At 43.9% G+C, this 24,358-nt stretch overlaps 1 protein-coding gene across 1 annotated transcript in view; it reads left to right on the forward strand.

Moving 5' to 3' along the window:
• Positions 1 to 24,358, forward strand: part of XRCC4 (X-ray repair cross complementing 4) — a 519,315-nt gene that overhangs the window by 118,716 nt on the left and 376,241 nt on the right. Inside the window, exon 3 of the mRNA XM_040341679.1 lies at positions 57 to 247. Coding sequence (XP_040197613.1) covers positions 57 to 247 — 191 coding nt within the window. The remainder of the gene's footprint in view (positions 1 to 56; positions 248 to 24,358) is intronic.

The following is a 24,358-nucleotide window of genomic DNA, read 5'->3' on the forward strand; positions in this document are numbered from 1 at the left end:
GAATTATCTGGGGCAATTTGCTTACATATGGAACTTTTTTTTTTCTATTTTAAAAGTGTCTGCAGAAGACGTATCCAGGGAAGCAGTAGATATGGAGATGGAAAAGCTCAAATATGTTGAGGAGTTAAAGAAAGCCCTGGTTACTACAACACTGCCAGCTAGCAAATATAGTTTTGATCTTGTACAGGATGAAGACGCTTATGATACATATTACTTTACGTATGAGAAAAAATTAAAGGAGGTTTTGGTAAGTAGCACTTTTAATTGTTGACAGAAAGAAGAACTTAAGTTTATACTTGAATATAGTGGATATACTGTATTTGGTAGTTTGCTCATGAGATCTTGAACTATATGGGGGAAATTGAAATTAACATTAACAGGTTATATTACAAGCCCATCGTTATTCTGTTGTTTTTGCACTCCTATTAAAGAAAACCTATAACAGTTTTAGGTCATTTTCATTTTAGTTATGTTTTTAAACTGTGGTTTTAATTTAGTTATCTTTTTTATCTATCTATCTATCTATCTATCTATCTATCTATCTATCTATCTATCTATCTATCTATCTATCTATCTATCTATCTATCTATCTATCTATCTCTGCTAAAGATAAGCTGGCCATACATTATACAATTTTTTAATTACATTTTCCTTTAGATTTACCAAAACCATATAATATGAGGTAAAACCTAAACACTTTCAATGTGTATGCATTATGACAAGCCCTTGCACTACACAGTTAAAGGAATTTTTATAAGAAAATTGTATAGTGTATGGCCAGCCATTCATCAGTAGGACCCAGCTTGACATCTCAGACTTGGCCCTCTGATAAGGGATGAGTCGATGCTCAGAGGCGGCTCTCTAATTGGGCAAATTAGGCGACCGCCTAAGGCCTCGCGGCCACCCGATTTGCCTCTGCTCGATCACTGGACTGACCAACAGTCTCCAGGTGCCATCTGTAAAAGCTGTGCGGGCGCCATAGGGCACACCGGGCGGGCCGCAAGTCCATGTGGGGCCCTAAAGCAGCTGAGCTGCTCCTTCAGCCCACGCTGCTCACCTTATCCATTATGGCGTGAGTGGGGCGTTGTGTCTAAATTTTGCCTAAGGCCTCACAAAGCCTAGAGCCGCCTCTGACGATGCTCTGATTTTTGGGGATCTGTAAACAGTAACAGCTGAAAAGTAATCTGGCAAATATGTGAAAAGAATACCAGAGTTTCCTCCTGGCTGGATTGAGGATTACATAACATTAAAATACAATATTTTTTCTCATAAACCATAAAAAAATAAAGAATAATAGAATATGTGCAAAACCACTACACAGTTAAGTCAAAGGTGTTTACTTTACACATTGTACAATAGAATTAATTAACCAATCAGACCAGCAAAGTTGGTGTTTTACGGTATTGCTGCTTATTTCAGGAATTATGTTAATTTGCTTATTTTACTGCTGAATTACTGCTTCTGTGGGCACACTTAATGCCATGTATCCCGGGTACTTCTATATTCACAATCTGAGGGCCAGAAAATGAATTGGCAAAATTAATTTAGGATTAGTTAGATACCAAATATGATATATATCTCCTGGGAGGTATAATGTGTCTTATTAGCCTTCTGGCCCTTGTAATATATTTGTTGTTTAGTGTCTACCTGATTGATATCTCATTAGTGTAACTACATTTTGTAAAGGTTTTTATAAAGGTAACTACAATGTTGGAGTTATAGAATGTGAATGAAAGTTAAGAGTTTGGATGTATAAAAACCCCAGGCTCACAAATGTGTATTTTGAGTGATATACAAGACTATTTTTTTTAATTGTATTTTTATTAGGGTTTTATGAATTACAGTAAAAGCATGGTTACATTTTACAAAGATGTAACGAATGCAAGTAGATCGAATTTAAGCGTAATTTAAGGTAGTGATCTACTCGTGAGGAACAACATGCGGACAACAAATAAACACTTGAAGGCATATCGGTGTAAAAGTACAGGAAAATATGCACCATGGGGTTATAGAATGTTAAGCTGTATATCTTGACTGAATCCGCACAGGAGAAATAAGGAAATGTAGAGACAGGGTGCTGTGGTTTCGAAATAGTACATAAGGCTCAACCGGGTTTAGGGAGGGGAGATAAACTCAGAGTTGTCCCATAAATCCCAAATTTTGTCGAACCTGAAATTAGCAGGCAATAAAATTATATGAAGCTGGTTTGTTCAAAAATTTCCCAATTTCAGGAAAAGGAAGACCTAGGAGGAAATGTAACGTGTTCAACGGGAGAGAAGACTCAAATATTCGTTGGCGCAGAAACATCACTATAGACCAAAAGGGTGTGAAAGGAAAACAACATAGGGCCTAGACATAACCTATGAAGCTTGGGGTCTTAATGTAGGGTGGGCAACCAGATAAGAGAGCAGGGGTGGGTGCCCCTCCAAACCTTTTCGAGATTTAGGTTGCGCATGCCTGTGAAATGACAACAAACTACGATACCTAAACTCATCCATGGGTGACTCTTTAAAATCTTTTTTCGATTCATTAGTTTAGAGTTAATTGTGAATTATTGCTTTCACTTTGATGTTTGCAGGGATACTTCACATGTTTGGTGCAATCATTGTTTACATGCCAGATCTAATAGCTTGTTTGCATTTGCATGGGGGTGCATGGGTGTTTTTATTATTTTTTTTTTTAATACTATTTTTGTTTATTTAAAAAAAAATGTTTTTACGCTTTTTGTTCATTTATCTTTATTGTAATGACAAGAGGGTAAACAAACCTGCTTGTGATTGCTTTGGGCAGAGACAGGTACTCTTTATGGAGACATCAGGGGTGTATTAACACCCCTGATGATGTCTCCCCTGCCCTTCAAAGCAGCTAATCAAACACAGATTGTGTTTGATTAGCTACTTTCTTGTCTGTAACAGACAGAAAACGATGGCTCTGAAACCAGAAGTGACAAAATCCTCATTGCTTCTGGGATCATAGAGGAGATTGGGTAAAGGAATTTACTCTGTCGTCTTTGTAAGCAGTGGTCCTGACTGCTTACCGAGGTCCCGGGCTCCTCGATGGAATCGGAGAGCCCAGGATCCACAGCGGGCAGTGAAGGAAAATGTGGATGGATTTCGAGCACTTTTAAAAGCAGTTGGGCAGTTGAAACTTAAAATCCTATCAGCGGCTGTCAAAAATGATGATATGGCAGCTGCAGCTATGATCCTGATACAGTATAACCACTTGCCATCCAGGACATTTATACTGTATATGTACACTTGATGACAAGTGGTTAAGAATGGCTGCTTAGTAGAGCTGCACGATTCTGGCTAAAATGAGAAACACAATTTTTTTGCTTAGAAGATAGATCACGATTCTCACGGAGTAACATCATCTTTCACATTAAAACAAAAAAAATTGGGCCAACTTTACTGTTTTATTTTAATTATTATTCATTGGAGTTTTCCCAAAGAAATTGCATTTGAAGACCACTGGGCAAATACAGTGCGACATAAAATATTGCAGCAAATGCCATTTTATACCCTAGGGTCTCTGCTAAAATGATATAATGTTTGGAGGTTCCAAGTAATTTTCCAGCAAAAAATATTGATTTTAACTTAAGAAACAAGTGTCGGAAGAAGATTTGGACTTTAAGTGGTTAAACTTCCTGCATTTACACACAGACATTTGCTCTAAGAAGGAAGTTAGTTACAATGTTTCATGTTGTTAAAGAAAACTTGGCAGACTGCCAGGACTTTTTGTTTACACACACAGAAGTTTATCCCTTTGATCTAAACTTGGCAGACTGCCCAGATTTTTTATTTTTACAGCTGAGTGAACAGATAATATCTCTCCACTTGTTATATGAAAGCATCGGCAAACTCTGCATTGGAGATCGTCAGGGGGGTTGAATCGAGATCACAATTTTTTTTTTAACGATTAATTGTGCAGCTCTACTGCTTAGGCATAGACTCGAAAATGTAAATCTAACCATTTTTTTCCCCGACTTGCGAATTTTGGAGAAAAAGAAATTGGCACTGTGTTTAGAACCTCTTTCCCAATTATCTCTATGCAGTTTTTACTTTGTCAGACCTCACTATGCACACACTAAGAAAATAGGAAAATTCTTCAGTAAGGGATAATGAAGTGATTGGAACAGACTGGTGGGCCAGGCACAGTTTTGAATGCTTTTGTCTACCTTTTGATCTAAGAGCCATGGTGATGGTATTTTTTTTGTATATAATTAAAACAGTGGCCCGGATTCAGGTAGATTTGCCCCTTTTTTGCGGAGGCGCAGGGCAGCGTTTTTGCCCTGCGCCCCCGCAAATTTACTGCGCTACCCGCGATTCACGGAGCAGTAGCTCCGTAAATTGCGTGTGCGCTGTGTAAACTTGCCCTGCGTAAGGGCGCCTAATGTAAATGATCCCGTAGGGGGCGGGAATCATTTAAATTAGGCGCGCTCCCGCGCCGAGCGTAGAGCGCATGCTTCGTCTGGAAACTTTCCCGACGTGCATTGCGGCAAATGACGTCGCAAGGACGTCATTTGCTTCAAAGTGAACGTGAATGGCGTCAGCGCCATTCACGAATCACTTACGCAAATTACGTAAAAATCGAACGTCGCGACGCGGGAACGACGGGTTTACTTTAGCATTGGCTGCCCCTGCTATTAGAAGGGGCAGCCTTACGCTAAACACGCCGTACGGAAACGACGTAAATTGCGTACGCAGGGCTCGCGCAACATTGTGAATCGGTGTTAGTATGCAATTTGCATACTATACACTGAGCACAATGGGAGCGCCCCCTAGCGGCCATCGCAAGAATGCAGCCTAAGATATGCGTGGCATAAGAGCCTTATGCCACGCAGATTTTAGGCTGCAGTCGGCGTTACGATGTTCCTGAATCCGGAGTATTCGTAACGCCGGGGCAAGTAAGCAATTGCGCTGTGTAACCTATGGTTACACATGCGCAATTGCTACTTGAATCCGGGCCAGTGACTTTATATAACTTGATCAAAAATATATTAGAATTTTAAATTAAAATTCTCTTCAAAACTTCTGTACCAAAAAAAAAAAAAAAAGATAACATAATAGTAGCAGATGTTTTGCTCTGTTATACTACCCATAGGCACATGACAATCATTGCCCTATTCAATTGTTCAATGGCTTTGTTAAATAGTCATGTCTATGGAAACCTCTTTATACAACCCCCGTCCAACTTGTTTTAGGGGGGAAAAAATTCTTATTTTTTGTAGATTTTTTTTTACAAAGGAACACTTTGAATGATATTTTATGTCTATTCGTAGGCTTGAATTTCATGCTAAATGTACTTCTTATACAAATGTGTGCTAGGGTTCATATAAAAAAGATTTCCAGAAGTAACTGCCACTATACCGCATGTTTGTTGTCACTAAATTAAAATACATTATGTATTAACCTGCTGATTCATCTTTTTGAAACAAATCCCATTCTGGTCCTTTTACCTCAGAAACGCTTTGTTCACATGGATTACAATATAAATAATCAACAGGAAATGGATGTACTGTATTTTTCTTATTGTTTAGAATTGTTTATTTCCTGAATCAAAAAACAAAGAGATCCTGCAAGGGGTTCTGCATACGTTTCAGCATGTGTTTTCCATGAAGATGTGTTTACATAAGCTCTCACACTTCAGACACAGAGATGTTCAATGATGGTTTATTAACATATATCCTCTGTGGTTCTCAAAAGAAAATCTGTGTCATATTCATCTTTACATTAGGGAGAAAGTTTAGGATGAGCAAATGTCATTTTCAAACCACTTCCACTAAAAAAATGTACAGCACAAAAATGTAATTTTAAGTGCTTATTTTGTGGTTTATGTAAAGATTGCAATGAATGTTTTTGAAGATTTTCTTTAATTTAGTTAGAAACTAGAATTGTGTGTATGTTATATACATGTAATGGCTAACATGTTCTGTAATAATTGCATATTTATAGGGCACAGAAAATACATTTCCAAAGATAGCCAAACAATGGAGTGATAGAGACTGTACCTGAATAGTATCCATCTTATGCCGCATACAGACGATCGTTTTTTGTGATGAAAAAAAATGACGTTTTTGAAAACGTCATTTAAAATGATAGTGTGTGGGGAAAATGTCGTTTTATGTCTTCAGAAAAACGACCAAAAAAAAATTCGAACATGCTCGAATTTTTTGTGTCGTTTTTCAAAATGTCATTTTTTGTGTCAATGAAAATGATAGTGTGTGGGGAAAACGACGTTTTTAAACCCGCACATGCCCAGAAGCAAGTTTTGAGACGGGAGGTAAAACTACCATTCATAATGGAGTAAGCACATTCATCACGCTTTAACAGACAAAAAAGCACGAATCATCTTTTACTAACAAGTAACCAGCTAAAAGCAGCCTCAAGGCGAATAGAACTTCCCCTTTAGAGTGCCGTCACTTTGTTCATCATTTTTCAAAATGATGGTGTGTATGCTCCATCGTTTTTGAAAATGAAGTTTCAAAAATGTCGTTTTTTTTCATCACTTCAAACGTCATTTTTTTTTCATCACAAAAAACGACCGTCTGTATGGGGCATTAGATTGTTTCTCCTGCAGAACTCTGTCCTATATAATCCTAACTTCTAACCCCTGTTCTACATTCTCCTAAAGCTACTCACTTTATCCGCGTTCCAAAGTTTTGCACTCCTGTTTCCCCACAAGAATTCCATGTTCATGATAGAAAAGGTTTTTCTGCTTCTTCCATTTTGTGTGCTCCTTTTTTCCTGTCTCTTTTGTCAATGCTCTCTGTCGCTTACTTTTTTCTTCACTATTTCATATTCTTTATTGTCTGCTTGCTACCTCCATCCTCCTTGTTCCGTACTGCCCAGTCCCTTCATTATCTACATCATTTTCTGCTTCAACTTCCCTCTTGTGTACTCCATCATCAGTGCTCCCTCTTGCTTACTTACCCATGTGCAGTAGGGTTCCTGGCGTGAAGCCATAAGGCTACACTGCCGGGTTCCCGTACCCGCAATGGTGGCGGCAGCACCCGGCAGCTGATGCATATATCAGCTGCGGTGCCGACATAGCTGGAGTCCAGGACAGATAAGTGTCCTATTATTAAAAGCCAGCAGCTACATTTGTAGCTGCTGGCTTTTAAAATATTTTTTTTGGGGTGACCTCCACTTTAATAAAGGAAATACCGTATTTACCAGAGTATAGCGCTCTCCCGCGTATAGCGCGCACCCCTAAACTTTTCCCCCGGATTCCTGTGAAAAAAATTTTTTTTTGTACTTACAGTTTTGGTGTCTTCCGCGGCGTCCATCGGCGGCCTCGTCGGGTCCGGCGTCCGTCTGCGGCATTCGGATGTCCTCTTCGTCAGGTCCGGCGTTCTTCTGCGGCGTCCTCCCCGCAGGTTTCCCGTGCCGAGTTTGAATACTGCGCGGACATATACCGAGCGCAGTACACTCGTGTATCGTCGGGCAGGCTCGGCTACTCTCGTGGTGACATCCTGTACGTCCAGGACGTCAGAGCGAGAGGCGCCGGAACTGCCCGAAGATACACGAGTGTACTGCGCTCGGTATATGCCGGCGCAGTATTCAAATTCAGCGTGGGAAAGCGGGTATCGGCGTATACCGCGCACCCACGATTTTGCCCTGATTTTCAGGACAAAATAGTGCGCGGTATGCGCCGATAAATACGGTAGTTTGTTGCGACCAGCATGGTCGAAACAAACTATTTAAAGTGACAGGAAACATGGAGATAAGCTTTAAGTTTTTGTTCTTCAGTTAAGATATGTTTTAAGCAGCTTTTAGTTTTCACCTTGGAGAATGAATTGTACTTAATTTCTTACTCATGCATACATTTAGACACATTTTTTTCACTTTGAACAGTTATGACAGATAAATGTGAACATTTATTTTTCAGAGTTACACTGACAGAATGTGTCATGATCTTGATCTATCGAGTCCTAGAAGTTTATTTTTCAGCAATGATTAAAGTGGTTGCACTTTTCCACACCACCTAACAATTTAAACAGCTTTTCATTTTTCATTTAAAAATAAAAAAATATATATTTTTATTTATTTTTTGCACACAATTTCCTTTAGTGTCTTCTCTTTAATCCTTACAATTCACGTGAAAGTTAATTTATACAAAGCAGCAGCTGCATCATTGTCTAAAACATTTTTTTTAGTTTTCTCTTTTCAGTTAATAAAAACGAATTATTGAAAGCTATATACTTTATTATAGTTATTAATTTTAGATAATTATTGATAAGCATGCTTTAACCACTTCAATACCAGGCACTTTTACCGCTTCCTGTCCAAGCCAATTATTTAGCTTTTTAGCACTGTCACATTTTGAATGACAATTGCGCTGTCCCAAACTAAATTTGTATCATTTTTTTTTTTTTAGAAAGATAGAGCTTTCTTTTGGTGATTTTTAATCACTATTGTTTTTTTTTTTTGCTAAACAGACAGTAGTGATTAAAAATCACTAGACAGATTTTTTTTTTTTTAAAGTTTTTCTTCGTTACTGTTTTAACATTTTGTAAATTAGAAATTTCTCCTTCACTGATCTATGCTGATGAGGAGGCACTGATATGCAGCACTGATATGCAGCACTAATGGGCAGCCTTTATGGGCACTGATAGATGGCAATAAGGGGCACTGATGTGCTCCGATAGACGACACTGATGGCCACTGAAAGGCATCACTAGTGGGCATCACTGATGGGACTGCACTGATAATCATTGCACTGATTATCAGCACAGACACCCCCCCCCACCCCAGTTATTGGCTCTCCTCTACTCACCCCCTGTCAGTGTGAGTAGAGGAATTTCCAATAACTGGCACTTCCTATTTACACTGTGATCAGCTGTGATTGGGCCCTTCATACCATTATTGGGGATGTGGTGTGTCTGAGCGACACACCACACCACTGATTGCTGCGTTGCGCAACGCCCCTACCTCGGGGGCATGCACGAGTGACATATTGTGAGGGGGGTCATATGATATCCAGTCACAACAATTAAACCATTACCCTGTCTTCATTTTGCTATAGGCTGAGCAGGATGTGATAAAGCTATTTTGTAAAAATACATAGATTAATAGAGAGGCTGGGGGAACTAATAAAGGGTGTTGTAGACTTGAATTCTGTCAGACCGCTGCACACCCAATTAATTTTCCAGTCAAACCTGGTACTAAGGTCAGAGTGTCCATACTAGACACTCCCTTCTCAGTGCGCCCCCCTCCCCAGCCACCGTTCCCTTCACACTAACAGGCACATGACTGAAGACTTTTGTGGTAGGGGTGGGCAGAGCCTGATGGGAAACTGAGAAACGAGTTCAGGACCTTCTTGCTGTTGATCTACAGTGACATTGTGGGCTGAATAGCCACTTTTCAACCCACATTGTCTCCTGCACGCCATCAATTTGCATATCTGATCGTTGAACAAACACAACTTTTTTTTTTTTATTAAGGAAACTTTAGTAATTTTCCTGGAAAACTTAATAAAAATGAATCGTTTTCACCTTAAAGATCAAACATAGTGCCATGCTGGAATCTGAAGGAAGGTTCCTTTTTAAAGTGGTAGTAAACTCACTTTTACCATTTGTACCTACAAGTAAGCCTATAATAAGGCTTACCTGTAGGTACTGTGAATATCTCCTAAACATGCATTGTTTAGGAGATATTCACACTGCATGCAGCCGGTGACCTCACTGGCGAATGCGCTCTGAAGGTCCAGCATACCGTGCCGGACCTTTGGAGTTTGTGCCATAAACAGCAGCTCCCGCACACATGCATCGGAGTGACGTCATCGTGCAAACCCGGAAGGACTACTGGGTGAAGATGGAAGCCCTGTCAGTGGTGACAGTGCATCACTGGAGGGCTTTGTTTTAAGGTAAGTCTCTCATATTGTGCTAGTATGCAATGTGTACTGTACTAGCACATTATGACATTGCCTTGCAGGGGAAGTTTTTTTTTTAAACTGCGGTTTACTGCTGCTTTAAGCTTGGCAGTTGTCATCAGATCACCACAGAATTAACTAGATCTGTATACAATCATATTTTATCTAGAGTGTCTCTGAATAAATCCAGGTGACTAGTAAGCCGTAAGTAAATACGGTTTTAAATCCCTTACTGTTTGCAGTGTATCTGCTCAAAAGAGGCAGATGACGATACATTCGCCATCCGTCCAGTGGATGGGATTGGATTAAAAACGGACAGGCGATCCATTTTCAGCCAATCTCCCCATAGAGGAGAGCGGGGCTCTGACAGGTCCATCCCTGCACAGTGAGCAGAGATGGACCCGTTATCCGCCTGCTCAGCGGGGATCAACGGAGCGATCACCCGCTGAGCTAGCAGAGTTCGGCCAACGGATCCGCCCTATGTGAAAGGGGCCTAACTGTAAAGGTTAGAATGGGAAGGTTTTAAAGAAAACTGAATGAGACTTTCTCTTGTGTTCTATAAAGGCTCTTATGTGTTAATTCTCTCATAAAATGAAAGCAAGTACATGGTTGGCCAATCGCTGTATTTTGTATGTATAGTATATCTTATGGCTGTCAGAGAACCACAATCATCTACATCACATTTTAATTCTGTTATAGTTTATACATGACTTTGCTGAAAATTTGGATTAAAGCGGCCAGATCAGAAGCCCCTGACATTGACTGTTTTATTGGATGTCTGCAGTTAGTGTGCAGGGGGCATGTTAAGGTTGTAAAAGCATCCCAGATGTACTTGTAATTACTGACCGGTGGCATGACGCTTGACTTCTTTTGAATTATCACCACACTTTACATACTTAGGGAAGTATTCAATAAATTCTTGAAAAGTGTAGACAGTTGTATGCACATCTCAACATGCAGACTTCATCTGGATTTTGTAGACCAATATTAGTTACTGCTTCAACAGCAATGCTTACAAGGCCTCATTCATACAGGCATGGCATACATTTATAATCATTTATAGGACATTTTTACATTTCTAAATGCATATAAACACATGTAATCCTTTTAAATGCTATACTGCACACTGTGCTTTTACTTTCATTCAGATGGATTCAGTTTAATTGTGCTTTTAAGGAATTCAAATCTGTGCATCCAAGGTCAGATTGGGTACTGTGAACATTATTAACCACTTAAGGACCAAACCTCTTTCTGAAATTTGGTGTTTACAAAATTTTGATAGAAAATTACCTAGAACCCCAAACATTATATATTTTTTAATTATTGTTTTGATATTCTCATGGCTGTTGTGTCCCTGGTCTGCACCAGCACAGCTGTGGTTGTGATTGGCCTAGCTGGTCCACATGCTGTTGCTTCCTATGCGTTAGCCTCGATATGCGGGATGGGCTACCCCCTCTTCCCCGCCTCCCTGTGACGTGGGAGCAGAGGACGCAATGTCCATGCACTTCGACGTCCTCGTGGCACGCCTTGTCGGCGTTGCGTTTCAAGCTGGTAGTCGTATGAGGGAGCTGGTCAGGCGTTAATAGCCGGATGGCTGAGCTACCCAGGTGAAAGCGGTAGGCTCTCCCTCAATTGTGACGGATTGCCTGACGTATATGGGGGGGGGGGGGCTGGTTTGTTGCGGCACACCTACATATAGGCATTTCACAGGGCTGGCTCACACATACCACACATCATATTTTTCACTTGGGTCACTCCCATGTCCATGGATTTTGGCTTCTGACTGACAATAGGTATACATTCACCTTTACCATTCACTTCCCCTATCCCATTTTTCTGTGTGTTTTCTTTGCTGTGTATTTGCCTCTTACTGTATTTTCTCTCTCTCTTCTCCTCCTCCTTCCCAAGTTCTTTAGCTTTCCCATCTCTCACTTCTCACTATGACTTTCGCTCCCCTTTTCTCCCTATCCAATTCCCTCTCCCTCACCTTTTCCCTTCTCCTGCCATCACTCTTCCTTCTCCATTCCCCTTTTAAACATCCAACACACACCACAACCATTATTTTCATTCCATCCCCATTATTTTCACACAGGTCCCCCCCTGGGGTTATCACTTTCACCCTTGATCATGGTATTCATTTACACCCACCGGCCTTGGTTCTGTCTGTATTGGATGTTGCTGCCCTACCAAGCCACCCAACGCCCGGAGATGCGGCTCCACTGTGTACTGGCGTCTTTGAATGTGTGCTGCAGCTGTGTGGCTGCAGATGTAAGTTGGCCACAAAGCCTCCCCCTTATAAATTTGTCTTGTATTTTTATCTATAATTATCCCGTTCCCCCTCTTTTTTTTCCTCCTATATCCCATTATAATTATCTGCAAATATCTAGACAAGTATATATCTTTTCTCTCTAGATAAACTCCATGGTTTTTGCTCCTGATGAGCAGTTATCAGACTGTGAAATGCGTCAAGCCACCAAACTCCTACCATCATATAATACCATGGATTCATGTTTATGACCCAACCAATGTTTTTAATAAATAAGGCTCTTGCTCTATGTGTATGATAACACCAGCTGTTAAGTGTATATCTGTTGCAACAATTTTTATTTGACTTTGGATCGCTATGTATCTTGTATCCAAAATGACTCAAAGGTTAATGTTTAGAGGTTGTATGCCCATAAAATGCTATATGTGTTTTGACTTTATATTTTACTGCCGTGTGCTTCAGTTAAAGTCCCAATACTCTTCTTCCCCCCCTTTTTAACAAATGATAATAGGGATGGAGGCAGTTATTCCTTTGGTTCTAACCTCATTTAAAGTCCCAAAACGTCTTCTTTCCATTGTATAAATTATATATTTTTTTGTTCTAACACCCTAGAGAATAAAATGGCGGTAGTTGCAATACTTTTTTGTCACACTGTATTTGCGCAGAGATAATGTTAGGTTGATTAAATTGATACCCAACATGTCATGCTTCAAAGTTGCGCCCACTCGTGGAATGGCGACAAACTTTTACCTTTCAAAATCTCCATAGGCGATGTTTAACAAATTCTACAGGTTGCATGTTTTGAGTTACAGAGGAGGTCTAGGGCTAGAATTATTGCTCTCGCGCTAACGATCACGGTGATACCGCATGTGTGGGTTGAACACCGTTTTCATATGCGGGCGCTGCTCACGTATGCATTCGCTTCTGTGCGCAAGCTCGTCAGGACAGGGCACTTTAAAAACACATATTTTTCCTATTTATTTTACTTTTTATTTTATTTTTTTACACTGTTTTAAAAAAATACAAATTGGGTCACTTTTATTCCTATTACAAGGAATGTAAACATTCCTTGTAATAGAAAAAATCATGACAGGTTCCTCCTAAATATGAGATCTGCGGTCAAAAAGACCTCAGATCTCATATTTAGAATAAAATGCAATAATAAAAAAATAAAAATTAGGCAGAAGTGATGTTTTGACGTCGCTTCTGCCCTGCAGTGATATGGAGATGGGTGGGGGCCATCTTCCCTAGGTAAGGGACAGACTCGATCGCCTCCGCCGCTGCTGAAGGCTCCGGTAAGTGGCGGAGGGCACTGGAGAGTGGAGGGGGGGTGGGCCTCTCCAACACCGATAAAAGTGATCTTGCATCATATCTGCCACATAGACCACTTTTATCTGAAAGAGGAACGCCCGTTGAAGAAGAGGATACCGGGGTTATGGTAGCTAGCTGCTACTATAACAACGGTTTTCCTCTTTAAACAGCCAAAGTATTCCTGCGGCCGGCAGTCCATAAGTGGTTAAATGCATGCAAACACAAGATAGTTTGTGTGCACTGTACTTCCCAGATACATTTCTCCTATGTTTAAATAAAACAAACGCCGGAGGCCCATGTGAGTGCGGCCCTACTTTTAAAAAGCATACAGTAGGTGACCGCGATATTGTGTCAATCTCGCTCCCTTTATCGGCGAGATTGACCACCTACGAGCCCCATCGTGGGAGCCAGCGCCGAGCTGGCTTGCCGCGATGGAGACAAAGCCGTCATATAAGCGTTGGTAGATCCGACTTGGATACCCGCCAACTCTAGCTGCGGCATTTGGTATGCATTCCTGAGAGGGAGAACTCCACGCCAAATTTTAAATAAAAAACCGACATGGGTTCCCCCCCAGGAGCATACCAGGCCCTTTGGTCTGGTATGGGTTGTAAGGAGACCCCCCCTACGTTGAAAAACCGACGTAGGGGGTCCCCCTACAATCCATACCAGACCCGTATCCAAAGCACGCTACCCGGCCGGCCAGGAAAGGAGTGGGGATGAGCGAGCGCCCCTCCTGAGCCGTACCAGGCCGAATGCCCTCAACATGGGGGGGTTGGGTGCTCTGGGGCAGGGGGCGCACTGCGGGGCCCCCCCACCCCAGAGCACCCTGTCCCCATGTTGATAAGGACCGGGCCTCTTCCCGACAACCCTGGCCGTTGGTTGTCGGGGTCTGCGGGCGGGGGGCTTATCAGAATCTGGGAGCCCCCTCAAATAAGGGGGCCCCCAGATACCGGCCCCCCACCCTAAGTGAATGAATATGGGGTACATCGTACCCCTACCCATTCACCTGGAAGCAAAGTGTAAAAGTAAATAAACACACGACACAGGGTTTTTAAAATAATTTATTTGTCTTCTCCGGGGGCCCCCCTGTCTTCTTTAGCTCTTTTAGCAGGGGGGGCTTCTTCACCGCCGTCTGGTTCTCTTCCGCTCTCCGGGGGGTCTTCTCCGCTCTCCGGGGGGTCTTCTCCGCTCTCGGGGGGGTCTTCTTCTATCTTCTCCGCTCTCCGCTGTTGACTTGGCGCACCCCGGTTCTTCTCCCGCTCTCCGGTGCCTTCTCTTCAGGGCTGGCCGCCGCTATCTTTGTGTGTTAGCTCAATTACTAGCAGGTGGCCAGCCCGCTCTTCTGTGACGTCTTCTTCTTCTCTTCTCTTCTTCTGCCTTCTCCCGATGTTGACATGACGCCTCTTCTCGCTGCAATGACGGGTGCGCGGTTTGCATCCGATTTATATAGGCCTCTCTTATAATGTCACAGTCCCATCATGCTCCGGTACCTACCCACGTGGGTAGGTACCAGAGCATGATGGGACTGTGACATCATAAGAGAGGCCTATATAAATCGGATGCAAACCGCGCACCCGTCATTGCAGCGAGAAGAGGCGTCGTGTCAACATCGGGAGAAGGCAGAAGAAGAGAAGAGAAGAAGAAGACGTCACAGAAGAGCGGGCTGGCCGCCTGCTAGTAATTGAGCTAACACACGAAGATAGCGGCGGCCAGCCCTGAAGGAGAAGGCACCGGAGAGCGGGAGAAGAATCGGGGTGCGCCGAGTCAACAGCGGAGAGCGGAGAAGATAGAAGAAGACCCCCCGAGAGCGGAGAAGACCCCCCGGAGAGCGGAAGAGAACCAGACGGCGGTGAAGAAGAAGCCCCCCCTGCTAAAAGAGCTAAAAAAGACAGGGGGGCCCCCGGAGCAGACTAATAAATTATTTTAAAAACCCTGTGTCGTGTGTTTATTTACTTTTACACTTTGCCTCCAGGTGAATGGGTAGGGGTACGATGTACCCCATATTCATTCACTTAGGGTGGTGGGCCGGTATCTGGGGGCCCCCTTATTTGAGGGGGCTCCCAGATTCCGATAAGCCCCCCGCCTGCAGACCCCGACAACCAACGGCCAGGGTTGTCAGGAAGAGGCCCTGTCCTTATCAACATGGGGACAGGGTGCTCTGGGGTGGGGGGGCCCCGCAGTGCGCCCCTCTGCCCCAGAGCACCCACCCCCCCCATGTTGAGGGCATGCGGCCTGGTACGGCTCAGGAGGGGGGGGGGCGCTCGCTCATCCCTACTCCTTTCCTGGCCGGCCGGGTAGCGTGCTTTGGATACGGATCTGGTATGGATTGTAGGGGGACCCCCTACGTCAGTTTTTCGGTGTAGGGGGGTCTCCTTACAACCCATACCAGACCTAAGGGCCTGGTATGCTCCTGGGGGGGGGGGACCCATGTCGGTTTTTTATTTAAAATTTGGCGTGGAGTTCTCCCTCTCAGGAATGCATACCAAATGCCGCAGCTAGAATTGGCGGGAATCCAAGTCGGATCTCCTGTTGCTTCTATGACGCGCTCGCTGGAATGTGCTTTGTCTATTCCAGCCAGTGCGAGATGTCGGCACCATGTCGCCGAGAATCAGCGCAATGCTGTCGTGCTAGAAACACATTCTCGGCAACATGTACTGTACTTACAGTATTTGGTGGACTGCTAAAGACTCAGCAGGGAAATTTTCATATATTCTACATGACGTACAGCATTTAGTTTAAAAGTATTGTGTATGTTATAATAATAATCTTCTTCATCTGTTTTAAAGTGGAACTTTACTCTCCCAATCAACATTGATTATTTTTAATCCTCATGCTGCCAGCATTAGTAAATAGATAGGAAAGTATATAATATTTACTTGTTTTAAACCTTTTTTTTTTATTTCTTCTGTTACTTCCTGTTTTTTTTTGCCTGGGCAAATTATGTCATACATTCCAGAAGACTTGGGGATGAGAGGAGGTTTTTTTTCCCCAACAATGCACACTCTCCTGTGTGCATGCTTGAGCGAAGGACAGAGGGATTCCAGGAAGTAAATGCTACATGATACATCTGCCCTTAATCAAGATGGCCACAACCATAAATGCTAAGGGGAGTGTTTTTCAAAGTGATTTCTCAACAAAATATAGTATAGAGACATGGATGATAGGGAAATTTGCTTTGAATATTAAAAATGAATTAACCACTTGGGATCCGCGCGCCGTCTATTGACGGCTACAGCGGGGATCCCAAAAGCCAAAGTGCCGTCAATTGACGGCCGCCCCTTTGGGCGGTCCCCGCGCGCGCTCCAGAGCGCGCAGCGGGGAAATTTTGTTTTGGCCGTGTCCCTTGGACACAGCCAATTAGAGATCGCCGCAAATGGCCAATCAGAGTGGCCGTTTGCGATGCGATCTGGGCGGCCAATGAGAGGAGATCTCAAATGTAAACATATGAGATCATCTCTCATTGCCGCCTCTCCCTCCTCACACAGAGACAGCGTGTGAGGAGAGAGAAGTGAGTGCAAATCGTTACAGTGTTACAGTGTTACACAGTGTTACAGTGCCTGCCATCCATCCCAGTCCCATCCATCCCAGTGCCATCCACCAGTGCCATCCATCCCAGTGCCATCCATCCCAGTGCCATCCATCCCAGTGCAAGCCATCCCAGTGCAAGCCATCCCAGTGCCGCCAATCCGTTCCCACCTGTGCTGCCAATCAGTGCCCGCCTGTGCCGCCAATCAGTGCCTGCCTGTGCCGCCAATCAGTGCCTGCCTGTGCCGCCAATCAGTGCCTGCCTGTGCCGCCAATCAGTGCCCACCTGTGCCGCCAATCAGTGCCCACCTGTGCCGCCAATCAGTGCCCGCCTGTGCCGCCAATCAGTGCCCGCCTGTGCCGCCAATCAGTACCTGCCTGTGCCGCCAATCAGTGCCTGCCTGTGCCGCCAATCAGTGCCCACCTGTGCCCGCCTGTGCCGCCAATCAGTGCCCATCTGTGCCGCCAATCAGTGCCCGCCTGTGCCGCCAATCGGTACCCGCCTGTGCCGCCAATCGGTACCCGCCTGAGCCGCCAATCGGTACCCGCCTGAGCCGCCAATCAGTGCCCGCCTGTGCCGTCAATCAGTGCCCACCTGTGCCGCCAATCAGTGCCCGCCTGTGCCGCCAATCAGTGCCCGCCTGTGCCGCCAATCGGTACCCGCCTGTGCCGCCAATCGGTACCCGCCTGAGCCGCCAATCGGTACCCGCCTGAGCCGCCAATCGGTACCCGCCTGAGCCGCCAATCGGTACCCGCCTGAGCCGCCAATCGGTACCCGCCTGTGCAGCCAATCGGTACCCGCCTGAGCCGCCAATCAGTGCCCACCTGTGCTGCCAATCAGTGCCCACCTGTGCTGCCAATCAGTGCCCACCTGTGCTGCCAATCAGTGCCCATCAGTGAAGGTTTAGCACACACCAGCAAAATGTCCAAAAGGTCCTATTCCCTTCAGGAGGCTTTCCAAATAATTTCTGCCCCCGACGAGAGCAACGTGGAGCTCTCTCTTTCAGAGTCCCTTTCCAACTCTGATTCGGAGTTTGACGTCGCTTATGAGCCAGCCATCAGTAGCGCAACACTGAGTGACTCAGAGGAGGAAGATAGCCGGCCGGCTAAACGAAGGCGTGAGGAGGCAGTGCCATCCACCAGCACCGCAGTGCCATCTGCCAGCACCGCAGTGCCATCTGCCAGCACCGCAGTGCCATCTGCCAGCACCGCCGTGCCATCTGCCAGCACCGCAGTGCCATCTGCCAGCACCGCAGTGCCTCGGCAACAAACTTCCAGGACCCATGCCAGCCTTCCCTATGCCCTTCAGAACCCCTTGTGGCTTCCTGCTACTTCAGGAGAAGCCAACATTCCCCCTTTCACGGCCCAGCCAGGAATCCAAGTGAACACGGAGAATTTTACCCCGCTCGATTATTTTAACCTCATGTTTACAGAGGACATGCTATCCGAAATTGTGGCCCAGTGCAACCTATTTGCACAGCAATTTATTGCAAACAATCCCACGTCCTACTATGCCCGTCCCTTCCAGTGGAGAGACCTTACGTTGGACAAGTTCAAAATTTTTTTAGGCCTCACATTTTGTATGGGACTCAACCCAAAAAACACTTCACGTGCCTTTTGGTCCAAAAACCCGATCTACCACATGCCCATCTTCTCCACCATAATGCCCAGAGCCCGATACTTTGCCATAATGAGATTCCTACATTTCAACGACAATACCCAGTGCCACCCCCGAAATCACCCAGATCATGACAGGCTCTTCAAAATCCGGCCCTTACTCAATTATTTTTCCGAGAAATTCCCCCAATTGTACACCCCGGACCAACACATCTGTGTGGATGAGTCCCTTATCAAATTTAGTGGCAGACTCCAAATAAAACAATTCATGCCCAGCAAAAGAGCCCGCTATGGTGTGAAGGTCTACAAATTGTGTGACCGAGTCACAGGATACCTGTATGCCTACAGAGTATACGAAGGCAAGGACACCCAGATCAATCCCCCTAATTGCCCAGACTACTTGGGATCAAGTGGCAAAATTGTTTGGGAACTAATCAACCCCCTATTAGACAAAGGATACCATCTATACGTAGATAATTTCTACACCTCTCTTCCCCTGTTCCACAACCTGCACCGGAAGCAGACGCCAGCATGTGGCACCGTCAGAAACAATAGGAAAGGCTTTCCTCAAAGCCTGGTGAACCAAAAGTTGAAAAGAGGAGAATCAGCAAGTCTGCGTAACAATGCGGTTTTGGCGGTGAAGTGGAAGGACAGAAGGGATGTCTATATGCTATCTACTATCCACAATGACACCATTGTTGAAACCCGCAGAAGGCGTGGCACCACCATCCGAAAGCCCACTTGCATCCAGGACTATAATTTGTTTATGGGGGGGGTCGACTTCAATGACCAGATGCTTGAGCCCTATCTTGCCACAAGAAGAACGTACCATTGGTACAAAAAAGTTGCCATTTATTTTTTTCAATTGGCCATATACAATTCTTTTGTAATTTACAGCAACTCCACCCAAAACCCCAAACGCTTCCTTGGCTACCAAGAGGACCTTATCACTGCCCTTATTTTCCACAACGATGCACCCCAAACCATCCGATCTGATGTTTTAAGTCGTCTCGCCGAGCGTCATTTTCCCGATAAAGTCCCTCCCACAGAAACAGGCCGACGACGTCAAAAACGATGCAAGGTATGCGCCAGTGAAGGAGTCAGACGAGACACAGCTTACCATTGTGCCGATTGTCCTTCCAAACCAGGCCTCTGTATAATTGACTGTTTTCGCCGTTACCACACCAAACTAAAGTATTAATCCTCCGTTCCTGCCTTCACACACCTTCACACCCCTTATGCCACCGCCTGCTCTGTAACTGACCCCGGCTTGTTTTTTGACCACGATTCTGCCTAACGATTTTGTAATGCCTCTGCCCGATTTGGAATTGACCCTGGACTGTTTTTTCGACCATTCTTCTGCCCAACGATTCTGTACTGCCTCTGCCTGATCTGGAACTGACCTCGGACTGTTTGACCATGTTTTTGCCTGCCTCATGGACTGATCTTGTACCCTGCTACTGGACTAGTGGGAACACAGGGGTCTCACATATGTGAGGGGCGCCATAAAAGTTTTTCTGGATGAAGAAAACTTTTTCGTTTTCTCATCCTAGATTAGGGTCTGGTTGCCCGGAGGCTTCAAAGAGATTTGGGTGGGAGAAGCCTCTACCCCTGTCCCCATTCTGTCCTGAACGAGGCCCTACTTCTGCCTGCTGCCTGTAGGACCTATGCCATCATGCCTCTGCCTGTTGCATGAACTGACCACCTGCACTAACCCTGACGGGACAGTATCCCTGCCTGGACGTTGCTGACCAAGTCCCTGCCTGCTGCCTGGACCAGTGCTATCCTGCTGTAGAACTGCGCTACTATTACCACAGGTAATCTTTTGTTTACGCTTTGCTCAGCATAATGTATTTTGAGGTGTAATTCTTGGTATGTGCATACTATGTGTCTCTGGAACACCTGACGGTGTTCCTTGCATGTTGGATCTCTGTATGTGGTCAGGCTATGTAGAAGTCTCACACACGTGGTATTGTTGTACTCAGGAGGAGTAGCAGAATGTATTTTGGGGTGTAATTTTTGCTATCTAAATGCTATGTGTTGGAAATATCTTAGAAACATACAACTTTGTGTAAAAAAAATGAGTTTTTATTTTTCTTCCACATGTTCCAAAAACTTCTGGAAAAAAATGAACCATTCAAAAGACTCATTATGCCTCATAGATTATACGTTGGGGTGTTAGCTTTCCAAAATGGGGTCAGTGTGTTGGTAATTCCATTGTCCTGGTGTTCCAGGGCCTTCAAAAGTGTAATAGGTAGTCAACTAGTTAGATGTGCAATTTATGCTCCTAAAACCCCTGATGGCGCTTCCTGCATGTTGGGCCTCTGTATGTGGCCAGGCAGTAAAAAAGTCTCACACATGGGGTATCATTTTACTCAGGAGGAGTAGCAGAATGTATTTTGGGGTGTAATTTTTGATATGTACATGCTATGTGTTGGAAATATCTTATCAATGGACAACTTTGTGTAAAAAAAATGCGTTTTCATTTTTTTTCCACATTTTCCAAAAACTGCTGGAAAAAAATAAACCGTTCAAAAGACTCATTATGCCTCATAGATTATACGTTGGGGTATTAGCTTTCCAAAATGGGGTCACTTTGTGGGTAATTCCATTGTCCTGGTGTTCCAGGGCCTTCAAAAGTGTAATAGGTAGTCAACTAGTTAGATGTGCAATTTATGCTCCTAAAACCCCTGATGGCGCTTCCTGCATGTTGGGCCTCCGTATGTGGCCAGGCAGTGAAAAAGTCTCACACATGGGGTATCGTTTTACTCAGGAGGAGTAGCAGAATGTATTTTGGGGTGTCATTTGTGGTATGCACATGCCATGTGAGAGAAATAAGCTATTACAATGACAATTTCGAGAAATTTTTTAAATGAAAAATAAAAATCTTTATTTTGCAAAGTATTGTGGGAAAAAAACACAACTTCAAATAACTCACCATGCCTCTTACTAAATACCTTGGGATGTCTACTTTCCAAAAAGGGGTTATTTTGGGGGCATTTGTACTTTCCTGGCTTGTTAGGGTCCCAAGAAATGAGATAGGCCTTCAGTACATCAGGTGTGATCAGATGTGACAATTTTTTATGATTTGCACTATAGCTTGTAGACTCTAAAACTTTCACACAGACCAAATAATTTCCAAAAATTTTGGGTTATTTTTATCAAAGACATGTAGCAGTATAAATTGTGGCCAAAATTTATGAAGAAATATTAATAATTTGCAAAATTTTATCACAGAAACTAAGAAAAAATCATTTTTTTTCCAAATTTTTTTCGGTCTTTTTTCATTAATAGCGCAAAAAATAAAAAACCCAGAGGTGATCAAATACCACCAAAAGAAAGCTCTATTTGTGGGAAAAAAAGGACAAAAAAATCATTTGGGTACAGTGTTGCATGACTGAGTAATTGTCATTCAAAGTGTGACAGCGCTGAAAGCTGAAAATTGCTCTGGGCAGGAGGGGTGTTTAAGTGCCCAGTAAGCAAGTGGTTAAACAGTGTTTTTGGTCTGTAGTGCTCAGATGCAGTGAAGATCTGCTAAAAATGCTTCTTTATAGCTTAAAAATGCTTCTTTAGTTACAACTAAAAGTCCTGTCCCCTGATGATGTGGTTTACCATGAAACACGTTGAGGTCTTTTGTGACATCATTGCGCACACTGCTGATTGGGCGGCGGCACTATTTGTGATCATTATACAGAGATTCTTGTGAGTAATCTAACTTTAATAAATCCCAATTTTTATATGATAATGCGCCACGGAGTGCATTTGTTAATTCCTTTAAGTGACGCATGAATTCCAGGTGATGATGTGCTGAAGCTGTGGAGTTGTTGTGGAAGCTATTGAGGGGTGTCCTGTGCTGCTGTCTTTTATATGAAGTTTCTCTCTGAGCTGTTGCTGAGACCAGGGAGAGTTTTTGTGCTGTTTTTAACCTCTTATTCTCTAGAGTTTTACAACCTCCAGTAAGCATGGTAGGCAGTGGTCATCTTGGAGGTGTGTTTGGGGTCATTATCACGTTGGAATACTGCCCTGTGGCCCAGTCTCTGAAGGGAGGGGGATCATACTCTGCTTCAGTATGTCACAGTACATGTTGGCATTCATGGTTCCCTCATGCAGCCCCAGACCATGACAATCACACCACCTTCAGCAAAACTGTTTATCTTCATTCTATGCATTAAGGTGAAAAACCTCCTGTCATGTACCAGCCCCCCAGTGCCCCCCTTATACTTACCTGAACCCTGTCTTTCTCCGGACTGGAACAAGCACGCCAGCTCTAGCTGGTATGTCATGTCCTGATTAGATAGATTGATAGCAGCACAGCCATTGGCTCCCGCTGCTGTCAATGAAATCCAGTGACACAGGGGCAGGGGCGAGTCTGGCTTTTTGTGTCTATGGCCTAGGGAGCGAGCCAGCATGGGTACCCGCAAGGAGAACGCTTCTCCTAGGTGGTTTTCTGATGCAGGGAGAAGCTACTAGCGACGTTGAGGGACCCCAGAATAGGAGGATTCAGGCCACTCTGTGCAAAACTAACTGCATAGTGGAAGTAAGTAAGATATGTTTGTGATTTTTTTTTTTTAAACAGAAGGGTTTAGTAACCTTTTAAGGTGTTTTGTGCCTCTACGCCTGTAATTATCATAGCATAGAGGAATACAATAAAATAAAGTAGACACAGTGGGCTTGATTTACCAAAGTTGTAATGTCTGTTCACTTGTTCAATCTGAATGGGCAGTTTGCAAAGTGTATGCTTTCTTAGCTTTGTACATAGGGAGAAGTTCCAGTCTGGGGATTTTTTTTTTTAAGTCAGCAGCTAGAAATACTGTAGCTGCTGACTTTAGTATAAGGATACTTGCATGCCCAGGGAGCCTGCAATGTCGGCACCCCAAGCCGATTTGTCTGGATTCAGGCACCGACCTCTTCACCAAGGGAAACAGGCAATGAAGCCTTGTGGCTTCACTGCCTGTTTCCTCCTGCCCATGCGTGAGTCACACTGTGCTTTCTGAATGGTCTTGCCGTGTTCTGGGACCTGTGTGTCTCTCCGGAAGGCTGCAGGGGGGAAGGAGGAAAGGCCGGAAGTTTTGTAGATCGCCGCACAACGATTGCAGCGATCTTACCCAGAAGTGGGAGCGGGTACCTGCCTCTGACAGGTATCCCCCCCCGAAAGGTGCCAAATGTGGCATCGGAGGGGTGGAGGAAGCAAACAAATGGAGCTTGCCCATTTGGAAGGAGCTCCGCTTTATATTCAATCACGCGTACGGTAAATTAAAAAAAATGTTTTTTTGCTTGCACATTATTTGTTGATTTGAAGTGAACACAGCTTTATCTCATTCAGTAAGCTTAGTGAACCTTTTCTTTACTAACCTGCTTCTTTAGTAAGTATACCTCAGTGTTCTTTTGGTGATAAGTTTTAATGCTCATATACATACAGTGCATCCGGGAAAAGTATTCACAGCGCTGCACTTTTTCCACATTTTGTTATGTTACAGTCTTATTCCAAAATTTATTACATTTATTAATTTCCTCAAAACTCTGCAAACAATACCCCATAATGACAACGTGAATGCAATTTGAAATCTATGCAATATTATTAAAAATGAAAAAAAAAATCACATGTACATAAGTATTCACAGCCTTGGCTCAAAACTTTGTGGAAGCACCTTTGGCACCAATTACAGCCTTAAGTCTTTTTGAGTATGATGCTACAAGCTTGGCACACCTATATTTTGGCAGTTTCTCGCATTCTTCACTGCAGGACCACTCAAGCTCCATCAGTTT

This window comes from Rana temporaria, chromosome 1 (genome assembly GCF_905171775.1).
Source record: "Rana temporaria chromosome 1, aRanTem1.1, whole genome shotgun sequence".
NCBI classification, from domain to species: domain Eukaryota; kingdom Metazoa; phylum Chordata; class Amphibia; order Anura; family Ranidae; genus Rana; species Rana temporaria.